Raw genomic sequence first — 18,720 nt, 5'->3', positions numbered from 1 at the left:
GCCGTACAGCAGGTGGCGCAGAGGCCGGGCAGCCCGCCGCTGGGCCTCCCCTCCGCGCCGCCGTCCGCCCGCACCGAGCCTCCTCTTCGCCCGCCCCCCAGTGATCACGCCGTTTTCTTTTCACCATGCCAATCCCCCTTGACCACTATTGCATCACCCTCCTCCTCCCTGCATGGCCGCGGGCAGCACTATTCGCCTTTGACCTTCCCGTCCACTTGAATTATTGGCGCCGTGGTGCGTTATTTTCAAGGGTCCGGAGTTCAAGGCCGGGCTATTGCTCTCCCATCGCCCACCCACCTACCTGGCGCGCAGCGCGGTGGTAGGGAGGGCCACGTACCCCGCCGGAGGGAAGGCTTCCTTCCAGCCCCGGTCTGAGTTAGGGGTTTGGGCCAGGTCAAGAGCGGCGGGGGCGGGGGCACCACCTGGAATCTCGGGCTGGGACTTAGTCACCCGCCACCCTGGCCAGCGGTGCTGGGCAGCAAGGGAGGGCCTTTTCCAAGAAGGGTGTCGCTTCTGGAGGAGCAGGAGCCACCGGGAAGGAAGGGTAAAGACCTTGCGCTTGGGGCTGGGAGTTCAGCAGGGAGCTGGGCTGCTGGTGCACCGAGCCAAATCCGGGGTGAAACTAGCGAGGAGGAACGCACAAGTGCCAACACGCAGATTTTGCTGTCAGGCGGGGAAGCCCCGAGGTGGAGCCGCGCTCAGCTGGGAGTGGCTTCGTGGAGGTGATTCTGCGAGCTTCTTACAACCCTGGGCTTGAACCTCTGGAGCCCCAGAGGGACGCCAGGAATTAGAAAGCAAGAGGAAGGGACCGGACTGACAGGGTCGCCAGAGGCAGTCCCTGCACAAAGGCAAGCGAGGAGTCTCGCACGAGCGCCTCTCATGGTCGGTGCCAGACTGCTGCAGTTAGAAGGGCAGATTTTGCTTCTCGCAGGAGGGTCAGGCTTTTCCTAGAGCTTCGACAATGGCTGCAGAACCAGGACCTCGCGGGTTTTGTGTTGGGGATTGCACACACAGACTCGAAACTATAGAGGTGTTGATAGACGGAATTCTATTGGCTTCTTATTTCAATAGTTCGTATGATCAGAATTATCACACAGCGTAGTACTTAAGAGGCTCTAATTTCCAGACATATCACAGTATTTGTTATGCCCAGCAGAAAGGACAGCTTGGTGTGGTACCGATAATTAGTACCAGTACTCCCTTTCCTCTCCCCTCCCCAACCTGTTTGGATCTAATGCATGGTAAGAATTATTGAGGTGTGGCGTGGGGCAGTGGGTCTGGTACAGTTGTCGATACAAAATTGTGTTTAGATCTTAGCTTCCGATTACCACGGATTTCTGTGTGCAAATCCCCTCCCTCCCTGTGTCTCATTTTCATCATCTGTAAAAAGAGGACACTGAGCCAGATAATGTGCAGGATCTCTCCTGGCTGTACACTTCTTGGCTTTAGTACAGCGAGACAGGCAAGTCTTTTTGTTTCCCAGGATGTTAGTTGGCGTCTGCTCTTAGTCCCAGTGGATCTGGCATTCCATGCTGGGGTTTTCACAGTCTACAAAGCAAGCCAGATTCTGGGCAGAGCCAGGCTTCCTGGTGGATTTAGGAATGAGACTCATCTGGGTAGGGAGGGGGAATGGGTAGGCTTAGAGGAATGCTGGGTTATACATTTCTTGTCTCAAGCCTCAAGAGTCACAGGACCACCAACTGAGATTTTAGATTAGGTGCCCAAAGGGCTAAATTGATTTTTCTTTTCTTTCTTTTTTTTTTTTTTTTTAGGAGAGAAAAGGCACATTGTTTTCTGAAGGCTAGAAAATAAAACAAACAAAATGTGGGCAGTTTATAGTTGGAGGCTGTCCTTCGAATGTGCAGATAAATATCACTTCAGATATTTTCAAGTAATTCATCAAAACTCTACAGTTCATAGTCTCTGCACACATAGCACAATGCCTTGCACACATAGTCATCCAATAAAATCTGATGAATGAAGAAATGAATAATGATATGCATAGTTTCCAAGGAGATGAGGTTCCTTGACATTTCTTACCACTGAATTACCTATGCATGAAGAATGTCAACTTTATAAACATTGCCTTTCACCAAATTAAAGATAATTGCCTGAAATGAAGTCTGTAGTGAAATAATCACCTGTATTTTTATTTAATGAAACAAAAATCTATGCATGTTTAACTAAAATATAAAAGTTTGAAAACTGTGATAAAAAATATTTTATTGTAACATTTTCAGTAATGAAATCTTAGAATTTAGATGTATAAAATGGAAGAAGAGGCATAAGGGAATTATTTCAAATTTCATTATGTTGTTCGTGAGGTGAAATGTTAGGTAATTAAACAGTCACCAAGCACTGCATAAATTCTAACAATAGCCTGTTTCCACCAAAAGTGGTTTGTCATTCATGAGTAAAACACATATAGCAGGATCCATTGCATCAGTAACTAATTATTTCAAGTATCTTTAACATTTTTCCATTTTATTCTGAGCTTTTAATGGCAAATTTCTGCACAGGATTGTTTTTTGACAGATGTTTGACATTTTCTTTGCCCACTAAGACATTTGTTTAATTCAGGTTGTGAAAACAATTCCATATGCCTTATGCCTCTTGATAAATTTATTTTTTCCCACTGCTATCAATTTAACTCTGGTGAGAAGATCCAAGCCAAGTCTGCAAAGTCCTAAATGTTAGATTTTTTTTCTTCCCTCCTAGAACTCTGTGAAAGAGATTTATAAGGAGAGGAAAAAGTGGTGTACCTAACCTTTACATAGGAGGAGAGAGAGCACAAGCTTTGTCCTTTGAATGCTACTCCTGTCCTACTTAGCTTCCCAGCAGAGGGGCACCCATTTAGGAGACAGGAGCAGTTCTCTTATCTGGCCTCTGAACATGGACAGCTCATAAGGGGTCTACTTTTCCCCTCAGCAGTCATGTAATCATGCAGAGACAAAACACTGCCAACTTGGATGTGGGAAAGAACACGTAGTGAAAGTGGATGAATGGGATGAATGGGGTCTCTTTGTACCAAAAGGGAAGGAAATCACTCATTTCCCACCTTTTGAGGCACAGAAACTTAACATTTTCATCCGTTCTCTCTGTTTTCCTCCTTCTCTCCCTTTCTTCTGCATCTACTATGAGCAGGCCCTCTGTCAGGCCTTAGAGATGGCAGTGTTAGTTAAAACATGGTCCTGCCCCTAAGAAGGATACAGTCCTGGTGGGGCAGTGGGGAGATTAGTGTAGCTCATTGCCAACCTATGTTGAGACCAGTTTTGTCAAGTTCTTGAACTTAGTTGCCCTGTTCTACCTGCTTGCAGTGTATTTCCCTTGTCAGGCATCCTTAGTGCTTACAGAGCCTCTAGGTCGTCCTCAGGTAGGAAACAGCTCCCCACGTCACTGCACACACCAGTTAAAGCAACCACAAATGGCACTTTGCCAGCTGATTTCTTATGACTGCTTAAAGTACTCCAGCCCCCTAAAAATAAACAAAACTTTTTAAAAAAAATGCTGCATGAATCATCAAAAGGGGGAATTTTTTTAAGGTAACCTCCATAATTTCTTCATTTTATTGAGAAATATTCCTTTTTCATTATAAAATGAACATTTTTATTAATAGCTGTAGAAAAGCTCCTAATGATTTTCAAATTCTCTCAATGAGTTTCTGCAAAACAATAGGTAATGATTTCAATATTTTAAAGTAAGTGAGACCAAAGTAGTTTTAATATCTTGTGCTTCAAAATCTGCGATATTTGCCAAGCATAGAAGCAATTTGTAGCATGAAGCCAAATGCCTACTAATAATAGAAACTTAGTCATTTGAGGATCACCATATCTTTTCCAAAGAGATTTGATTGCAGTGTAATTTCAGCACATATGATTTAGGGAGTAATACTCATTCATACCAGCTTTTAACCAAGGCAAGTTAAAGCTCATTTTATTTAAGGCATATTATTACTTTTAATATTCAATTCAGCTGCTGAAATAACCCACAATAACTATACTATTGCCTCATGAACACTCTTGAAACTTGTCATGGTACAAGCTTCTTTCAGGTCCTGAATGCTAAAGTTAGTACTTCTTGTATTAGTGTTTGGCATTACTAACACAGAATGTAGTATTCTTTACATTTTATACTTACAGGAAAAGGGAGGAAAGAAAAAATCTTAATTACCTCGTGGCCTTACTTTGAGCACAAACACCTCTATAAGCATAAGTCTAACTACATTGTTATATTTATAGCTTATACATCAAGTTTTGAAGACTGTCTTTATGACAAGCACTCTGATGAAATATTCCTTAACAGGGATAGAAATGTTTTGTCAGTACTGGAGATTAGTATATCATTAATCCAGAAAAGCTGCTTAAAAAGAGATCATGGGTCCCCCCTTTTTGTGATCTAACACAGAAACTAATACAGCTCGGTAAGACATATAGGAATGATTATAAAGCCAGTAAACATGTATTAGGGTGTTCTGTGTGCATAGACTCCGCTAGATGCTTTGGGACCCAGCAGCGGGGTACAGAGCTTGGCAGGAGCAGCTTCTGCCCTCAAGGTATTCACAGTCTAGGTAGGGTGACAGGACAAACAAAAGTGGTGAAAATATAGGTGACCATAAAGTTAAAAACACGCAGGCTTTCTCAAAGTAACTTAGAAATCAAAGTAGGAGCCTAGATCAAGTGTCAGGAGTTTAGATAGGAGAAGATGCCCGTGGACTGGAATTTGAACAGGATAGGGAATTCTTCCTCTGGGATCCTTCTGTGAATACCCACAGGACCCAAAGCTGGATTCATCTAGCAGCAACAAGATCTAAAGAGTCACTGAAGACCACATGGCCAGCTTCAGCCCTCTGACTCATGACTCAGTGCTCATTAAAGCCCACCACAATTCTTTCCCTTCTCTAGAAGTTGACTCAATTCTTAAGATGCCTTTAACATACCTCCCACTTGGAAACATGCCTCCGTTTAATGGCTTTCAGGGAAAACAAGATTCTGAAAGTTGAAAATTCCAACTTAAATTAGGGAGAGGATAAGAATTTACAAAGCACCCAAAGAAGCATGGATATTTGTGATGTGAATATCAAGAACATCACTGCAGAAAACCAGGTGTTCAGGATTTCAAAACCAGGTTCAATTCTTAACTTGAATTTTCACACATTGAAAACTGCATTTAGAGATTTGTCTATCATGCAACGATTTCCATTTAAACCATGGAACCTCCCAGAAAAGGGAAGAGGAGGTATGAATTCCCTTTCTAGGTCTACATCTGTCTCTAGATTTTTTTTTTTTTTTAACCCCATGTGGTGCTGGGTTTTTTCCAATCTGGTTTCTTGCTACATTGCACATTTCGATGAGGCATCCAGACTGGTCATTCTGATGGCACCTGAAATAACCAGATGTTTCCTCATTAATCCAGGGGGGTTTTTTGCATGTAAATATAACACTAAGGAAAGTTTCTCCAGTTAGCTCATGGTGTCTGGTGGGCTGTGCCAAATGCATTAGCTGTGCCTCAGTCATTTTCTGTTGTCCTTCTCAGTTACTACATATTGGCAACTTTCGTGGAGTGCCCTTTGGCAAAACAGAAATTTTATTGATGTGGAATGTAAGCTGCCTCAAAAGTCTGACCAGGTGTTATGCACATTGGTTTTGAAAAATGAGCTTGTTGACATAATATGTGGAAAGGCAAATTTACCTCTAGGACCTCACTCCAAAAAGTCTGACTCTTGGGCCGGCCCGGTGGCACACTGGAGAGTGCGCCGCTTGAGAGCGCTGCAGTGCTCCCGCCGAGGGTTCGGATCCCATGTGGAGACCGGTTCCCGCTCACTGGCTGAGCGTGGTGCGGGCGCGACACCGAGGGTTGCGATCCCGTTACCGGTCAGTAAAAAAGATAAAAAGGAAAAAAAAAAAGTCTGACTCTTAAGTATCATATGAAACATAAAAACTTCAATCTGTTACTGAATGATAATGCAATTTTTAAAAAAAATTGTACATGTATACTCTTATCCCTAAAGCTCTATGACTTATCAATATTCCACTGTCAGTAAAATACTTTTATTTTTATGTATTTCTAACTATCTCAATAAGGTTAGGAGTTTAAAGCTAAAGCTTTAGTTAAAGCCCCAAAATAGCAATTTTATTTCTACCTGTCTGACTTTCTATCAGGCTATGTATCTGTATTGCCCCTGGAAATAGAAAATATAGATTCTATTTTTATAGCAACACAAATGCTCACAAATTTCCATAAGATTTGTTCATAATTCCTATTAATATGAATATATAGAAGAAACAAACAAAATGTTGGCTGCATATTTGGGAACATGGTATTTTTAGTACAGTCCACTTGGAAAATGAGTTAAAGAGAGTCTTGTACTGAGTCAGATACAAAAATTCTACCCAGACTTGATTCACATTCTTGAGATTGCTGTCAATTTAAAGCTTTCACTCTGATTAGAGATGGCGTGAGGAAATGCAGTTTTGTAATAATTGGGCAGATCATGCAGTCTCAGCAGCCTCACATATTAGCTGCTGTTCAGTACAGATGTGCTATTGGTGGTCACTAAAAATAAAAGTTAATATATTTTGTCTGAAAAAAATATGCAATATCCCTAACTTATTGTTCTTTATAGGGATTTCTTATAGGGGAGAAAGTTAAGCTTTTCGAATTAAGGCTGCAGTAAAAGAAGTTACATTACATTTATGAAATATTCAACAAGAAGTGTTGTCGGTTCTCAAACTCCTCTAAAGCCTCATAGTGTTTGAGCTGATTTTGCAAAAAGTTCCATAAAGCCTCCCTTTTGGGCATGAATCTTCTTACATATACATTTAATTATGTGCATATATGGTGTGTTCTATCTTTGCAAAAGGGTGACTTCAGCAGGCAGGTATGTGTCTGAAGAATTAGTTTCTGGGTGAGGCGCTTGGTGACTATTCTTGGGCTGGAAATTTTGCTCTCACTCAGAATTAATGATCATGAAGACAAAGATGGGTAGACCTAAAATTTCAAAAGCCTTTTAGAGTTTTGCTGATGTTTGCCAAACTTGAACAACTTAGAGAATCCGAAATGTAAACTTATTCCAATCTATACCCCAGCAAAAGTCCTTCAACTATATTTGGGGGTGGGGTGGACGCATTTTGTGTGTATGTAGTGTAGTTTGCTTTTTTTTTTTTTTTTTCCTCTCTCTATAGAGTTTTCTAAAGTTTTCTCTTTGAAGGTCTGGTAGATTACTTAGAAGGACCTTAGAACAGTGCTGTGGGCTTAAGTTTCATGTAAAAGAGAGATGCTGCATCTGAGAATTTCCATATGCATGAAGCCTATTCCACATGCTGAGAAAGTTTTATTTGACAAGCAAAGCTCAGTACCTAGATTTATTGGACTTTAAGTGCAGTACATTCTTAGGTGCTAGAGTACATACCACACGTACATTAGTACCTACTCTATATTGCAGTTAAAGTTTAATACTTTCTTACATAGTAAAAAATGTTCTGCTCTCTTTCTTGAGTTGTATTTAGTTTTGCAGTGGGCACCCTGGAAGCATTTCAGATGCATCGTTAAAAAAAAACATAGGAGTTCATTTTTTTGCTGTTTGGCTTTACAGGGTGTTGTAAGACATTTCTGGAGGGATAAAGCAGTCAGGGGCAGGTATTGCTCCTGCTTTATGGGCTTACTATTGGCTCCTTCCTTTGGGGTCACTTCTGCCTCCCATCTTGCTTCTCACTTCACAGAAGCATTCCTGGAATTCCTCCTCCTTTTCTCTTGGCTTGTGAGTTATCCCACGCATGCTTGTGATTACACCATGTGCTCTCCAGCTTTGCTCGCCTTACTCCCTTAGTGCAAGCTTGGGCTGAATAGGGAAGAATTCAAAGTCCTTAAACACAGAGTAAACATTGTAAACCTACGCAGTATTTTTTTTTTTTTTTTTAACCCGAAGATCTTACTTAGCTGATGAACTGTTAGATCTTTCCTGGTAGGACGGTTCTTTTATAGTTCTACAATAGCTTTTTTTTTAACTGTGAAAAAGCAGAAACAATAGATTTTTCTACCAAAAACACATTTTAACCTTAACCTATCAAAAACTATAATTATATAATTATTATTTGTAATGGCAAATTACTCTTGTTGGTGGTCAGATATTTTATATCTATAACTAATAAATGTGGGGATCTGTTATTAGTACCTCTGGACATTCTTGTTCATCTAAAAGCAGCACTGTTCATTAGCAGAAGTAATAGGATGGGATCAAAGTGTCATTCCTAATTAGATCTTGTTAAGCTCTTAAAAATTACCTCTCTACCTCCACATGCATGGAGGTTTTATTGCTCATGAAACCTTATACTACATATGTATTTTCACTTAAACTGTTGAACCAGACAAAAACAAAAGCAGAAACCATCTTCGGTGACAATTCGGTTTAACTTGAGAAAATCTATTTCATTTTAAAATTAGTCCAGAATCTAAATTTTGCAGGTATTTGGATATAGCCACTCAGCACAGAAGCTGGCCCACTTAATTTTAGTAAGTAGGATTCTCTGGCGGGTGACAGAGGGCTGAACACAAAGCCAGATCCCCTTTGTGGCCATAGATGGGTGGGGGAAGGGAAAAGAGGTCCACAAAGGGGAGGGGGGATGGTTTCTCTGCAGACACGTGGTGACCTGAATGTTGAGATCATTCCCCTGGGTTTCCCTGGTAGTCCCAATTTTAATTAAACTATTTTAGCCTCTTTGTATTTCTTCAATCACCTTTTCTAATTTTTGGATTTGGAAAAAGATGGTCTCCATTGTCATATAATCTTAGATACGAGATAAGCAGTGAGTCCTCTCATATCTTACATGTCCTGAAAAAGCAAGGCACCTGGAGATGCCCATCCTTAAAGCTCAGTTCTGCTGGAGGCTGGAAAGTATCCACAGTGAGAGAGTTGTCTTCCCTAATGTGATTTCTAAGAAAGGAGATTTCTGAAGCCTGCCTAGGCTTCTGACCATCCTAACTGCTGGCACTTCTGACTTTTATGTGTCTGGGGTCAGGTCATTTCTTGTTGACTTTGAAAAGCAGAGGGAACCCCTCACGTACATGTCCAGTATTTAGATTTCCACCCTATAGTCTGGAATTTTCTGCCTGTTTGGAAAGAGATATCCAAATGTTTACGGAGGGAGCTGTGTTGAAGTTAGACTTTGGACACAGAAACAGGAAAGGTTACAATTGAGAAAGTCTGAACTTCACAGATCTGATATGGAAATACCAATAATATCCACATATAGTGTTAAGACATCTCATCTGTGATGCCTCTCAAAATTGCTGAAATGAGGGAACTACTTGTGAATTATTCTCTTAACCTCAGATTTCTTTAAATGGCGGAAAAGGTACCCACAGCTTGTCATTTTCAGAGACAGTTTCATTCTAATATACTTTACTATTTAAAATGACTTGACTTCTTCAACTCTAGACCCTTCAAGCTTTGGGGAAATATCTTTCAGTTGTCGGCCTCTGCTGCATCAGGGTCCTGATTCCTGATGAGGGTTACCACAGTAGCTTCTAGATCAGAAGAACAGACTCCTAAAAAGTTTTGTTTTGGTAGAAATGCAAAAGATGATTTTAAAACTTTTTTTTTAGTCTTTCTCTCATCCTGACTTTGCCTATTGAGGTTTTGATGTATCAGGGAACGACATGTCATGTTTTTCTGCTAGAGATAGAAAGTGATGTCAAAACGAAATACGGTTTCAAAAAGACTTTAGTGGTTTAGATTTTCTTTCTCTACTCTGGAATCAAATATATATGTGTGCCTGTATTTGCGTGGTGAAAAGATTTTCATGTTATTCTTGTGAAATGTCAGTATACCGAAAACAGTTTCTTAAAAAAAGTGGCAATTGACAAGCTTGTATTTAGATTTATAGTCATACCACTTTATGATTATTGTCTTCATGTAACTGCCTGTCCTTTGGAATTCTTAAAGGAATAGAAGACACTTCCTAAACAACTAGAGGGTTCTGTGGTTAAACGAATTGGCTGGTGGCTTGAACCTTTAGGATACCCTGGATTTAACTCAAGCTAAGATCCTTGGATCATAACTCAGTGTCACTCTCAAGGGAGTAAAAGAGTGTAAAAAAGTGACATGATCCAATATGACATTTATTACATTCTTGTTGTAACAGGAAGAAAGTCTGTATAGGGTTTGGGGATAAGTTTAAGTAAGCAAGCTCAAAGGTCAATGGCTTATCTCAATTTGTAACTTGGAGATAGGGTGGCGCTGATGTATTTTACTGTGGTTCCCTTGCATTGCTGAGCCTGTATACCCCCATCTCTCTCTCAGACTGGTCTTGAGTTTGGGTCTTTCCCAAGAAGTAACTTTAAGGTGCTTGCTACCACTCGGCTTTTAACAATAGTGGCAACACAACCATAATAACCATAGTCAGTACTTAGTGATCACTTACTAAATGCCAGGTACTGCCTAGGTTTATTTCATCACAGGTAGATATGTGAGTGAAGAATCAGAGGCACAGAGTCCTAAAGCTTCCCCCGCCCCTGTTACTTAGTGGTAGAAACAGATTTGCGCTCAAGGCAACCTGGCCCCAGGGGCTTTCCAACTTTACCCAGGTGCCTTTGGGCTCATTTCACCTTAAGATCCTGACCTTCCCCTTGAATTCAGGTCAGAAGCATTGAGGCTTATTCATCTTCTGGTAGGAACAAATATATTACTATTACTAACCCACCTTTTGAGTGTTTGTTTGCATTCTCTTCCAAAAATTGGGCGAAAGAAGGTTGGGGCTGCAGTGTGACAGTCAAGGGATTTAACTCAAAAGGGTAGAGTTAATGCATGACAAAGGGGATTTTCATCTGAAAACTTGTACATCTTTGTTTCTTCTCAGGTTCTCCTTACTACGACAACGTCCGCCCCCTCTCTTACCCAGATTCGGACGCCGTGCTGATTTGCTTTGACATCAGTAGACCAGAGACTCTGGACAGTGTCCTAAAAAAGGCAAGTGCTGAGGAATGATGGCCTGGCTAAGTGCTGGACAGTATATCAAATGCAGACATGTGCTTGGCTGAGGAGTTCAAAGACTCTAGTTAATTCCCTGTCTTTTGTTTTCTAATTATAAAACACTGGAAAGGACACTCTCACGCCAAAGCAGTCATTAGTTTTGATGATGAAATTTTATTTCATAAAGCTCTGAAACAAAATACCCTTTAAGAACCTCCGTGTTTGTCCTTTGGAAGAAAATGATACAACTGAAAATAGATATGACAGTCATCAAACACAACTATTTTCAGTCCTTCCTTATTTCATGTCTTCCTTCTTTCATTTACCAGACAGATTGCACCTTGGTTTACAGATTTCATTTGACCTCAGTTCAGATATCAAAGTGAATGCAATAGTAGCTATTTTAATAAAGAAGCTGTGTTTCAGTTATAATGTTATTAATGAGAAACAGAAATGGAACTAGTATAGGAGGAATAGAGGGGTGTTCCAGACGTGGGACAATGTAAATTATGATCAGGTATATGTCAAATGCTAATAAAAATAGTAGCTGTAAACATGTTATGAATTATAACAAATACCTGGTTTCTGGAGGCAAAGGTAAGTTAGGTTCTGTAGGTGGAGAAGGGACGTGAGGAAGCTCTGGATGGAAGGACCCAGGGACGGTCAAGAGGCAGGGTTGCTGCTGCAGGATGGGTCACAAGTCCTAGGGAGGTCAGTGGGAGGGAGGGGCACTTGTTGGCCTCCAGTGGCTCGCGCTAGCAGATGAATCAGCATTTATTAGCCACTCACTATTTTCTCAGTCCTGTTCCTCAGTACTATGGGGTTTCAGAATCAGACCCTTGGTGGAGCACCCCCTTTTCTCCATGCACTAAGGCTTAGACACAGGATGTGGCTGGTAACAAGGCAGTGTCAGCTGAGTGTAACCTATGTGGCCAATCAAGTGTGAGTAGCAGTTGAGAAAGAGAAACATCCAGGTAGTCAGCCTGGGTTGGTTTTTGGTTTTCATTTTTAGTGGAATTTATATTTTGTGTGGTTTTATTAGTTTATGTTCTCCTACTATATATGATTGTATTTTGTGTATTTTTATTAGTTTATATTCTCCTGTTATATATGACTGCTTGGCTGTGTGTCATTATGGAATTAGGGTTTGAAGTATAATCATCCCCCTGTCTTTACTAAACATTACAAACACAGTTCAATGAAATAAGACTTTCTTAATAGATCAAAGGCTTTTTTTTCATTTTTTAACTCCTTTCAATTTTGAGTAATGTATATCTAACACAAATAATGCTAATGCTAATGTTGTCAGATTTAGGCAAGAATACACTTTTCCTGTCTTTAATGCTTGTAAACAATTGCTAGACATGCAGAGGGAGGCCAAAATCATTACACAGCTGAAGAACAACATAACAACATGTCTAGTTCTGTCTGTAGATAAAAGAGGTTGCTTGTTTGCTGGGGTTTTTACTTGATGTTGTAGTATCAGGTTATGCATAATTTATGATGAAAAGGCTTTCTCCTGTTTTATTTTGCTTTTGTCTTCTAAGACCAAATGAATAGTGACTTTGGCCGTGTAGATATTAATGATTGGTTTTATATTCATGTGAGGTTTGAAGCTCATGATACCCCCTGCTGTGGTTCTTGATTAATTGAATCCCTTAAGTCCTTGAATATCAAAGAGGTTAGAGTGACTTAAAGCAGGAAAGATTTCTTATTCTTTTTTCAATTCATCTTCCAGTTCTAACTCCAGTGCCACCTAGCACATGGTAGATGTTCCTAAATGATTCTGGATGGAAGGAAGGAAAGAAGGGAGGGAAGGAAGGAGAGAGGGAGGAAGCAATCAGTGGAGAAAACAGGCTCTTATGGGACATGTGTTGCTCCCTTTAATCCACTGGTGTACTTTGGACTAGAGTTCATTGCCCAAAGTACACCTCTATATCTGGAGATACCTCCTGTAGTGGTCTTTTAAGTTATTCTTGCAGGATGTCCTTCTTATCTAATATTATACTTATATACATGACTTCATCACCCCTGCTATTCTGTGAATTCCTTTCTGGAAGACACAGCTAGATCTTCAGCATCTTTGTTAGCATCACAATATTGAGCAGAGCACTTAACACACTTGTGAATGTGGGCAGAGAGGGTCAGGCATGCTTCTCCATCTCGGCCTTCTAGTCCCCCTTCTCTGAGAGCTATGTGAACACTCTGAACCCCAGACTCCCATCCTGAGGGAGCTGAAGCTTGAAGAAATGAAATTGCAAAAAGTCATCTGCTTGCTCTTAAAGAGGACAGTTGGAATACTCCACCAGGCATTCCTGGAGGTTCCAGTAATTCTTGTTAGGTCACGAAATAGCTAGCAAAATCAGACTATATTGAAATATTTAACAGTTATGTAACTTAAAAACTAACTCAAAAACATATGAGCTGGAGGACCAGATGTCTTCCTGATAGCTCAAGAGATAGTCTATTGCAAATGTCAATGGTCTGTGTGGATTCAGCCACTAAAATGGAAGCTCCTTGAAGGTGGGACATTCTGTTTTATTAACTTTATCTCAGGTACCTAAGTAGAGCCTCCAGCACATGGTAGAATGCTTCAGTATTTCCAGATGGAATCAGTGAATACACACCTGTGCTTAGTGTTGGCTTTCCTTATTCCCAGCCTTCTAGCTGGGAAGTACCAGCTCAACATATCTGCAGATGTAGTCACTCGTTAGGACATATAATTATTTTTAAGGCTCTTTTATATTTCAGAGATACTCCAATAATTAAGAAATTGTTGAAGCTACCTTCCAACAACACCCAACAAGTCTCTTGCAGTAGGGACAGATGAGTCATAGAGAGGAAGAATTGGTAATAATATACATAAGCATTCCCTAATGGATCCACTTTAAAAAGTAGTAAAATTTAATATCTACTTAGGAGATAAATGCAAGTTTGCATTGTCATCTGAAGTGACAGTCTCTTTTTAATGCCTTTTTTTGATTTTCAGTTCTAGTGTCTGCCAGTGAAGAAATTGTTCTCATTATTTGGACACCAGCGCTCTGTTAATTTTTCATTTTTTTTCTTGTAGTGGAAAGGTGAAATCCAGGAGTTTTGTCCCAACACCAAAATGCTGTTGGTTGGCTGCAAATCTGATCTTCGGACAGATGTTAGTACATTAGTAGAGCTCTCAAATCACAGGCAGACACCAGTGTCATATGACCAGGTATGTATGTAGTCAGTGTGCAAAAGGAAATTTTTAAAAAGTGAAAGAAATGGAATATCACTTGTGATAAATAAAGTAAAAATTAGCTGCTTTTCTAAAGGCTCAGCCAGTGGTCAACTGTGAAATGTGAAATGTTCTGTCATTTAGTACTGTAATCATGTGATATTTGAATACATAAACAGTTGATCATATGCTACCCTTGCATGTCTCTGCAACTTTCACTGGGTTTAAAGTTAAATAGATTGAAGAAGAATGTGGTCAAAATCAGTAAGTCTTTAAGAGAAATAATCTTATTTTACCCTCAGCAGCACAATAACATACTAGAAAAGGCTGTTGCCAGTAAAGTAGAACACTCCATAAAACCATCTTTTAGAGATTCATTATTTCTGTAGGCATTTCTCCCAAGTATTTAGAAGGGATAATCAATTTCAGAAGTTCATTCTCTAAAAATCCACAGCCAGATTCTAGAAAGGGTTCGTGTTGAAATAGCTACAACTTTGTTTAGTTTTCATCATCTTAAATATTGCAGTCTTCTTTATCTGGCATTTCTAATTAACAAAAATGTGGTTATTCAAACAAGCCATTTCAGTTGATGATCACATGCTTCTTACTGTGTATACTGGTAGGATGGTCCACACTCAGAAATTACGTATTTTGTATTTCATGAAGTAGTAGATGTCCTAATAGTATCATTCCTTTTCTCAACTTATTTTGGCTCTAAGGCACAATCACATAAATTTCAAAATTGATTTTAAATTCCATTCATTGTTCCTGTTTTTTGTGCAATCTATTGACTAGTCTGGAGTGCTATTTTCACTGAAGAAAAGAGAAATTGAGTGCCCCACGAGGAGCTTAAACAGGCTCTTGAGGCCAAATTGCCCCTGCCAGAGCTGTGTGGAAAATGCAGACTGTGTGTTCATGATCTTCAGTTGATTTATTCTAATAATAAGATTTTCTGAGTAATTCTATTCTTTGCTGTGACCATGAAAGACCTAAGAAACCAGTTACTCTTGGTTACAGTTGATAGTGAGGATGAATCACCTTCTCAGAGCCTCTCTTACTTCATTGAATCACCTCATATTAAGTATTTGATGATCAGGGCCCTTGTTTATTAATGACTCGGTGACATTAGATTCTTCTTTAGCGTCTATGGTAAGCTCTAGCAGTATCCACTGAGTAATGATAATTGAGCATCTTAGGACTGGATCTTGACTGCAAATATTTAAGAAGTAATACTTAAGGCAGTTCAAATTAAAAACTTTTTTTTTTTGCAACAACACTTGGAAAATTCAGTTAACTTATTAGAAAACATTTTGCAATGCAGTGTTAGTTTGTGATATTAGAAGACACTATAATTTTTCCCCAAAGTCTTATTGCTGATTAATTCTTTCTTGTCTTCTCAGGGGGCAAATATGGCCAAACAGATTGGAGCAGCTACTTACATTGAATGCTCAGCTTTACAGTCAGAAAATAGCGTCAGAGACATTTTTCACGTTGCCACCTTGGCGTGTGTAAATAAGACAAATAAAAACGTTAAGAGGAACAAATCACAGAGGGCCACAAAGCGGATCTCACACATGCCTAGCAGACCAGAACTCTCGGCAGTTGCTACAGACTTACGAAAGGACAAAGCGAAGAGCTGTACTGTGATGTGAGTCTTTCGTCACCTTCACAAAGACAAGGGAACTGAGTGTAAAAACAGCAACAGCAAAACAAAAAGGTGAAGTCTGAACAAGGCACACAGCCAAAGTCATGCATACCGGAGGCTTAGGAGGCATTTGGAAGGATACTCATCTTTTTGGAATCCTGTCCTTAGGTTCGGCATGTAGACCGAGTGATGAGAAGTGAATACATTGAAGAGTTTTGAAATGTGACTTGAAAATATGCCAAAAAAGAGAGATACAAATGGGCTGGAGGAGATGAAGCGAAATGCGAGTACCTACAAGAAGAAGAATCACACTCTGAATGGTGCTTGCATTTTTGTTTTGTTTTTGGTTTTTTGTTGTTGTTGTTATAGTCTACTCATGGATCTCTGATTTAATCCTTAAATGTTTTAATCTCCCTTACAAAAAGTATATATTAATATACCGTCCTCACTGGGGAACTGGCACTGTGACCTTAGCGTTTAGTTTTCTAGAGGATGTGATCTAATTTCCTCCTAGCTCATCATTAAAATGGAAATTGTATCAGGACCCATGGGATATCCAGAGGAGAACTTTATGAGGCTTTGAAATCTTGCCTTCCTGAAGATAGCTGAGCGAGATGGTTCTAAAGAAAGACTTTTGCATCTTGCAAGATGCATAGTCGAGCGCTACAAAGATCATGTAGATCAAATAGAAAAAAGTGTCGAGTTTTATTCAGTCTGATGGTTCTGTTCATCATTGTGATCGTCATTAAAAAGTGGTAAATTGCTCAATGTAATATTTTTGTGGGCTGTTTAGAAAAGAATGTGTGATTTTTTTGCCATCATTGATAAAAATGCAAAGTCAAATGAAAGGTGTCTTGGTTTGACGTCATAGAATGATCCATGGGGGAAAAAATGTAGGTACTGTTTTCATGAGAAGAGGTAATGAATGAAGGAACAGTAGCAGAAAGCACAGTTTGTGAGTAAAGCTGTCTGGAATTAGGTTACCAAAAAATACGAAGCAAAAGAACTATTATTTGGGGATGAATCTCCAAAATTGGCAACATCTGATGATCTGTTGGTTTATTTCACTTTCTTTAAATGAACATTGATAAGAGAAAGATCTGCTTATCCAAGCTTTAGAGAATTCCTAGCAGAAAATTATATATCAGTTGTGATGAAATATTAGGGCATTTTTAGAGAGTGATTGCTAAACCTCACTTAACCAGATTCAGCCAATGTCCATGTTCAACACTTGATTGCTGTTGTTATATAAAATAATCAGCATTTAAAATAATTTACAGATATTTTTTGACCAGTTCCTTTTAGAGATTCTTTCAGAGAAGAAACCAGATCTGACCAATTTATTGTTGGTGCTTGTTGAAAACAAGCTTTCTTTCCAATGATAATGCTTCATTTTTGAAGTGTTGAAGCTGTGCTCCCATTAAATTGTGGCAGGAGAGGAGATTACAACACTCAGTTCTATGTCTTACAAGCACTTTGTTTTGTCTCTGCAAGAAAATACCATTCCAGTCATTTCCCATAAAATACAGACATTTTACCAACATAATATGCTTTGATTGATGCAGCGTTATGCTTTGGGCAGTATTACAAAATAGCTGGCAAGTGCTTTCTGTATTTAAATATTGTAAAAAGAAAATAAGTTATAACTGTTATAAAGCAGAACTTTCGTTGCATTTTTTTAAATGTTGAAGTCACTTTGTATGTTTGTTTGGTAAATGTTTCCGCAGTATTTATTAAAATATACTTTTTTTTCTTCAAATAAAAAAGTAACCATGTATTTGTCTAAATGTAATCTGTCTTTTATTAAATACTTCCTGATTTAGCTGTTTAGCTTTGTTCTTTAATTGAGATGATTACAAAATCTGGCCTAACATTTCCTGAACTACTAGTAGGCTTTGGAAGTTTTTGATTCTTGGCAGTAGTAGTAATTTTCCAGGGAAAGATAAATCTGCGTATATAAAAGGTTTTCATGATGATTTCAAATCACAAGGAGAAAATGGAACATAATTAGAGTAAGTGATTTGATGCTGTACAGAAAGAGTCAGGATATTTCCTAGGATTAACTTATAGAAAATATGGAAACTCCTTGAAGCCTTTAATAAGAAACGATATTATGCAGTCTCATGTCACAGGTTTAATTTTAATGTGTGCCTACTTTGCATCTCTGCCCTTTGGGTCCCGAGCTGTGGTCCTTAATCCATCCATCCACCTTTCAAGACAGGTGTCTGTTCATATCAGGCAACTGTGTTTATGACCCAGCACCCAGCTATCACAACAATTAGTAAAAGGAAAAAAAAGCAAAACAAAAATAGTCTTGTTTATGGTTGTAGCATCTTTAAATAACATAGGACAACATGATATAGGTTTCCCCAGTGACCTGAAAGTTGTAAAGTAAGTATGGAATAGCTTAAGATAGAGGGAGGCCTGTGTCCCCATAAACCCAGTATTCTCAATCTTCAGCTAAAATTCTCACACATAAGTTTTACATAAATGTCCGAAATATATTCCATGTGGGACTTTAAAACTCAACGATGCTTTCTACACAGCTAAGTCACTTCATATAAAACAATCCTTGTGGCTTTTTTTTTTTTTTAGTGGCTTTAGAAATCTTTGAGGTATAGTTATTTGCTTGGAAATAATCCTCAGAAGCACAAAGCAAAGGGAAAACCAGAGGATCTAGCATGAGTGAATGAATTAAAGAGCATTGACATTATGGGATAGCCTTATTAAAAAATGTTACAAGCACAGGGATTTACTGAAAATGTTTGTAACTCTTGCTGTCATCACATAGTAAAGGAAATAAAAGTACTTACCAAATGCTTGATGTTGAGCAACTTCTAAGCATAATGTCTAAGTCAGGCTTGCATGAAACTCATTTGTCAACAGTCTGCCAGTGCAGAG

The 18,720-nt window shown here is 39.2% G+C and overlaps 1 protein-coding gene across 1 annotated transcript in view; it reads left to right on the top strand.

Moving 5' to 3' along the window:
• The window catches only part of RND3 (Rho family GTPase 3), a 20,161-nt gene extending 2,520 nt beyond the window's left edge, over positions 1 to 17,641 (top strand). Inside the window, exons 3-5 of the mRNA XM_008583602.1 lie at positions 10,854 to 10,963; positions 14,037 to 14,171; positions 15,575 to 17,641. Coding sequence (XP_008581824.1) covers positions 10,854 to 10,963; positions 14,037 to 14,171; positions 15,575 to 15,826 — 497 coding nt within the window. The 3' untranslated portion in view covers positions 15,827 to 17,641. The remainder of the gene's footprint in view (positions 1 to 10,853; positions 10,964 to 14,036; positions 14,172 to 15,574) is intronic.
• The last annotated feature ends 1,079 nt before the right edge of the window (positions 17,642 to 18,720 follow it).

The sequence above is a fragment of the Galeopterus variegatus genome, unplaced genomic scaffold, assembly GCF_000696425.1.
Source record: "Galeopterus variegatus unplaced genomic scaffold, G_variegatus-3.0.2 Scaffold2975, whole genome shotgun sequence".
In the NCBI taxonomy this organism is placed as follows: Eukaryota; Metazoa; Chordata; class Mammalia; order Dermoptera; family Cynocephalidae; genus Galeopterus; species Galeopterus variegatus.
Note: the sequence above shows the minus strand (reverse complement) of the source record. Positions and strands in the feature narration are given on the sequence as shown.